The following is a 6,588-nucleotide window of genomic DNA, read 5'->3' on the forward strand; positions in this document are numbered from 1 at the left end:
AAGGTTGCAACACAAATCGACGAGATGATGTTGCGAGATTCTCGGGAAATGGACTATGGTAGTAAGCTCCAAAACATGAGCGGGTTCTGCTACACACATGTGAACACGCTGTCCCAGACAAGCATGACCACATAGTAGTCTTATAATAAAACACCACCAAGTTCAGGTGGGGAATCATCATCGAGGATATCGAAGTTCGGGCATGTACCTTTGGGTCCTTAAGGATTAGCACTTAAGAACTTTTTTTCCTTGAACAAATCAACCAGTGGCTTTATGTGCTAGGGAATACATGTGGAATGAAGGTTGCAAATCTACCAAGCCATAAATACTTCGCACGTGCATGACTGACTTGGGACGGCTCTAGAGGAAGCAAAATCAAACTCTCTCGAATTCACGGAAGCTCAAGACCAACACCGGCTGCACACCTGGAGGGTGACGGTCCGGGCCAGCGTCACCCTTGATCAGAGTTAGGCCCCCTTCGCCTTTGTTCACCGAATCAGGACCGACTACCTAGTCACGTTCAAATTGTTGACTCACGGCACCCTGAAGGTGATCGTCTTCAACGATGACAACATTATGGTGGTGACGGAGTGCAAGAAGCACGATGATGCCTTTGCAATGAATGCCTAGAAAGTTCTCTCTTGCCTGGATTTGCTTTTGTTTAGCGACGAGCGATTTGTTTAAGATTGTTTATTTATGTCATGTTGCTTGTTTAAGATTGGTTGTTACGATTGGTGTCATCATGTTATGCTATTTACGTCATCCTTGTCAGTGTGCTCGTAACCTCACCATCTCAATTAAGATACTGGAATTGGATTAGTCAATCGATTCATAACTGCCTTTCAAGCACAACCAATATATATTAGAACCCCCTTTACTTGCCGAAGCACTTCTTGGATCTGTCAATTATGCTATGGCCGGAGTCCTACTCATAGTGATCTGGTCGAATTGGGAGAAGCCGTAGGTATTATTGCAGGTCAATCAATTGGGGAGCCAGGGACTCAACTAACATTAAGAACTTTTCATACTGGCGGAGTATTCTCAGGGGTACTGCCAACCTTGTATGATCCCCTTCGAATGGAAAAATCAAATTCAATGAGAATTTGGTTCACCCCACACGTACCCGTCATGGACAGCCTGCTTTTCTATGTTATATAGACTTGCATGTAACTATTCAGAGTCAAGATATTCTACCAGACAACATGCATTGCATCTAACCAAACAACCTGACTTGCATTTCTGCCTAAACAAGCCCATGACCAAATGCAAACAACCAAACGATGTGTAGATGATGGTTTTTTAGGTTGCATTTGCTCAACCCGACTCAGCTAAGACAAGTATGCAAAGTGACAAAAAATGATGTAGGCAACCAAACATGCCCTTAAAATCAGCGTAGGCCCAATGGAAAGGTAAAGTTCCTTGCCTATGAATCAAATGACATCTATTTTCCTATACGAATTGAGATAAATGTCATCTCACTTTTTATAGTTTTCCTATTCCATGGTATTCCTATCCTATGAATAAAATGACATCTATTTTCCTATAGGAATTGAGATACATGTTATCTTACTTTCTATAGTTTTCCTAGAGATTTAATGTAGCAATCAAAAAATAAAGACCCAAAACTGATTGAAAAAAAAATGGATACGAATAAGTTGCATCCATTTGAGATCCAGGAATGTGGCAAGATTGTACAAATTCAGTTCCAACAAGAAAAGGAATAACCAAGAGCAAGCCAAATTTGTTGCATCCCAAAAAGAATTGCTTCCAGTTGCTCAAGGTGCTATTATAATACAGCTTGCAAGGAAAACACTGACAATATGGTAGTGAGCTAATGGTTCCTTTTATTTAGAATGTGTCCTCTTATTACAGATTAACTTTGTATAACATTCCTCATTTAGCTCACGTTACATTCTTCAGGAAGGTGACTAGATAGAAATTCTTGCAGCGCATCGGATTATTTGCCATATCAATCACCATGACAATGCCAAGAATGATAGGAACAGCGCAGCAAAGCGCACCTTTGCTTCTAGTTGCAACGAAAACTGGGCCAAGAAAAGCATCAATCAGGTGAACCTTGACATTCTTCTCAATCGATTGAGGCCATGCCACAGCTAGCACGTGCAAATGAACATCTTTGCGCAAACCATCTTGTCAGAATGTAGTTCAGCCAAACATGAACAGGATACCGCAATTTCAGCAAATTAGTCTAGTCGCATCAAGTCTCACCAAACATGGTAGATATAGCAAACATTCTAATGGTGAAAAAGAGCAGGTCTTTTGCTTGTGGCCAGATTTGAACAAGAAAACACGAATCCAGCCAGCATTTATGAGCACCAGAAAAACATAGCCCAGAAACTTCTCAAGTGCATAATTAAACAGAGGTAGTGATGACAACAGTATGAGCACTAGAACCAAGACCGACTTCCATTGCCCCCAACAATGCACAGACTGTTATTTTCATTCACCTCACTGTCCGTCTCCAGATTCTTTTGGAGCTGGGGCTTCCTTAATCTCATCAACGTCATCCTCCTGCAAAGTTGGATAAAAAACACCGGTTGGCATGAGAAATATGAAGACAGAAAGGAAAGCTGTTAAAACAGATCCAAGGAAACTCACATTGGTGTCGGATGTCCATAGAGTCAAATTGTCACGCAGGAGCTGCATGATTAAAGTGCTGTCCTTGTAGGATTCCTCGCCTAAACTGTCCAGCTCTGATATAGCCTCGTCAAAGGCCTGTAATATCCAGGAAAGTTCGTTTGAGCAAATTCATATCACAGGCATATCAAAAGCAGAACTGAAACAGTATTAAATTACATGGACAAGTATAATTATCGCATTTTAAGTCTATATATTTCTGACAGGCCATGTGATTCTTAGTCTACATTCTTATTGAGAAACCACTACAAGTTTCGCGGTTCACACTATCATGGTAGACATTAGGATAAATCACTTTACCTACAACATCAAAATATAATGCAGCAGAGCATGAGACTAATTACATGGACAAGTATAATTTATGTATTTTAAATCTATGTTTCTGACAGGCCATGCGAATCTTAGTCTACATGCACACTGAGAAACCACTAAAAGTTTCACAGTTCACTCAATATCATGGTAGATATAGGGATAAATCACTTTACCTAAAACATCAAGATATAATTCAGCAGACTATGAGGGACCAAAGGAACAACAAGTGCATATCACATATTTAATGCAAAGTAGACAGCACAGATTTTTTTTAAATGATCAAATAATCGACTATATAGAATACCAGAGATTATAAGAAAGTTCTTCAACACTACTTCCTAAAGATGACATACTTCTAATACTAATAACTTGAAGTACATATATGCATGCAGCACAAGCACGAACAGAAATGTTGCCAGCAGACAAACAACTCCTCACAAATACTATATTGACAATGTTAAAGAGTGCTTGCAAGATATGCCAGGGGATGCAGGTAGTGCAGTTTAGTGGTCATCACAAAACATAATTCCATAATAGCATGCTAGTATGTATTCCTTATATCATGTACCTTAAGATTGAGCAGTTCAGAAGTTAGAATAAAAAATGAACAAAATCCTAGCATAGTAACTTCCATGGTGATGACAAATTGGAAAAAATTGTGGGAGTTTTACGAAAGCTTTATCAACTTTCCCCACACAAGCATAGATGCTAGAAGTTGGATTGATTTCCTGCAGCTTCATTTTCTAAGGGGGTTGCCGCAGAACCTATCAACAAACATGTTAGCTCGCAATCTGCCTCTAGTAAATCAGAGAAGAGGTAGTACACTGCCCCAGTTGGCCATGGATATAATCACGACAACTGACACCGACTGGAATCAAACACTGGGTTGACAATCATGATAACTGAAACAAATGGAGAAGAAAGGAGAAGCAGCAAACTTGTTTTGCAAGGTTGCAGGCACGGTCAGGGGAGTTCAAGATCTCATAGTAGAACACAGAAAAGTTGAGTGCAAGCCCAAGCCTGATGGGGTGTGTTGGAGCCAAATCTACTAGGGCGATATCCTGCAAGCAATTTGCAAAACTCAGCCTGAAGGATCTACTGGTCATATCTATATGTACACATAAAAATTGCCTTATCAGTAACCTGAGCAGCTTTGTACGCGTTCATGGTGCTCTCGGCGGCTTCCTTCCTCTCCCCACCAGACTTAAACTCTGCAAGGTACCTGCATAAATATCACAAAGGAGAAATCAGATGTCGATCGCGGGGCAACAGAAGCTCATGTCTCCCAGTCACCGCATTGTGTGATCATATACAAATCACATATTAAACTGAAACCAATAGAATGGCCACCTTGAAAATTATAAGCTAACGACTACCTCCGCTAGCACTAACAAATATCACAATCATTTTTTTTTACTTTCCATCACCATTGAGAAAATAAACTATGATATCCATATACAAATACCACAAGTTAACTTACCAACATACAACCAGAAATTAAACTCGCATCCGCATCATCTCATACAAGAGATTTAGTAAACCTATATATACATAAATCATACAGAAAAGCCACAACTCAAATCCTGGCCTACACAGCACCAAACCCTCATAAATTTCTAAACTACTGCAGAAAATAAATCAAAGAACTATATCATATCACATTCCGTTACTCCATTCTTCCTTCCATCAAAAGAAGGGCGCCGGCACATCTAAGTGAGTGAATCAAGCATAAAAAGAAAAAGAAAATATTCACACGAATCTCAATGTAAGATCAATGACATATGACTTAGATGTGCAATACTTATGGCATATCTAGATGTGCTTTAGCAAAACTGTTGAAATATCTGTGTCGCAAATAAGGAGGCGAGAACTACCTGTGGTAGTCGCCCTTCATCTTGAGATAGAAGACTTTGGACTCGGCAGCTCCGGCGGATGGCACGAGGTGGGAATCAAGCAGGGCGAGGATGCCGTCACAGATCTTTGCGAGCTCGGCCTCGATCTTGCTGCGGTAGGAGCGGATGGTAGCGGCGTGCGCGTCGTTGCCCCGACCTTCCTCCTTCTGCTCGATGGAGGAGATGATCCTCCAGGACGCGCGCCGGGCCCCGATGACATTCTTGTAAGCCACAGAGAGCAGGTTGCGCTCCTCGACGGATAGCTCCTCCCCGGGCCCTGCCCCGCCGGTGGCCTTCGCGACGCGCTCCATGAACTCCACCATCTCCTCGTAGCGCTCGGCCTGCTCCGCAAGCTTGGCCATGTAGACGCTCTCGTCTCGCGTCTGCTCCGCCGGCGACATGGTTGCTCGCTCGCTTGTGCAAGGGCGTGTGGCAACGGAGTTGGGGGGTGGAGCAGCGGATCCGGGGGCGTAGGAGGCAATACGCGTTTGTGAGGAGGTGCGGGGTGGAGCGGGGTGGGGATGGGCCGATGGGGATTTGAGGAGGTACCCGGGGCGGGGCGGGCGAGTCACCGGAGAGCCACGTAGCGGTCAAAGGGGAGCGCCCGCGCGGAGCGGTCTGCCTGGGAGGGCGTGAGTATCTTCAGCAGCGGGCTAAAATCACTGTTCTGACCTTATCAACAATCTTTGTCACAAATTAAACTTGACATGAAAATATTTCATGATCTGATCGTTTTAGCAGCGCCACAATCCGTGACGTTTCTGTCCAACTTAAAAACGCCGAGCTAGCCAGCGTTGCTGCTCGCTGACGTGGCATGTTGGAAACGCCGAGCCAGATTACATTTCTAGAAACGCCAGGGGCTTTGGTGTTTATGACACGCTATGAAACACCAAGAGCTATGGCGTTTCTGCCCTAATCAATGATTTTGGTTGAATGGACATACCATATGCAGTGCTGCTAGACTGAATCAGAGTTTCTATGTACAAGTCAATTCGATGAGACAATGCTAGCAGCGAGCAGCGAGGGCCACGACTCCCTAACATGCAGTAATTTTTTGCCACGAGCCTCAGATTATTTATGTAAAGCCCTATGTGGCCCCTCCTATATCTCTTTTCCGAACAACATTTTTGTGAAATGGAGTACATGCATCGCTCACATAAGATCCCACTAAGTAATAAAAAGTAGGAAACCTTTTTTACTTTGCACCTGCTGCTTCAGACAAGCATGCACTCTAGCGGTCAACCACCCCTTGTTTTTTTTCTTTTGATAGCAGCCCGACATGTCAATTCGGATGACTGGGCGGTTATAGCCGAGCTGGATTCTCCCCTACGATGGAACAGTGGGATGCTAGGCTAGACTCGTTTGAAAATTTTTGGAAGTAAAAAAGAGAACTAGGAGCATCTGGCAGAACCGCCAGCCGCTGCCGTATTCCGACGTGACGCTGCCACACGACTGGCATCTGGATCCAGATAGGATCCCAGTGCCGCCGGCGCCGTGGTCGGTTCGTGCTCACGCGGAGGAGGTGCGGCGCCGGCGGGCGCTGCTGACGGCGGAGCAGCGTCGCGACAACGCCTACGCAACCGACTTGTCCAACTAGGCAAAGTGGTTCACCTTCGAGCACGAGGAGGCGAGGCGCCGGGGCGTGCGCGAGGTCGACCGGAGGCCAACGCCGCTGGTCGTCCGCGAGGAGGAGCAGGCGGCGGAGGACGCCTACCAGGCGGCCCTT

At 44.4% G+C, this 6,588-nt stretch overlaps 1 protein-coding gene across 1 annotated transcript; it reads right to left on the minus strand.

The window, feature by feature from the left end:
* Positions 1 to 1,829: 1,829 nt before the first annotated feature.
* LOC119285780 (14-3-3-like protein GF14-D) lies at positions 1,830 to 5,392 on the minus strand. The gene is made up of 5 exons (XM_037565110.1): positions 4,845 to 5,392; positions 4,114 to 4,192; positions 3,909 to 4,031; positions 2,620 to 2,736; positions 1,830 to 2,532 (listed from the first exon to the last, which is right to left on the minus strand). Exons 1-5 carry the CDS (start codon positions 5,261 to 5,263, stop codon positions 2,470 to 2,472), a joined length of 801 nt encoding a protein of 266 aa, XP_037421007.1. The 5' UTR covers positions 5,264 to 5,392; the 3' UTR covers positions 1,830 to 2,469.
* Positions 5,393 to 6,588: the final 1,196 nt, after the last annotated feature.

The sequence above is a fragment of the Triticum dicoccoides genome, chromosome 4A, assembly GCF_002162155.2.
Source record: "Triticum dicoccoides isolate Atlit2015 ecotype Zavitan chromosome 4A, WEW_v2.0, whole genome shotgun sequence".
Taxonomy (NCBI): domain Eukaryota; kingdom Viridiplantae; phylum Streptophyta; class Magnoliopsida; order Poales; family Poaceae; genus Triticum; species Triticum dicoccoides.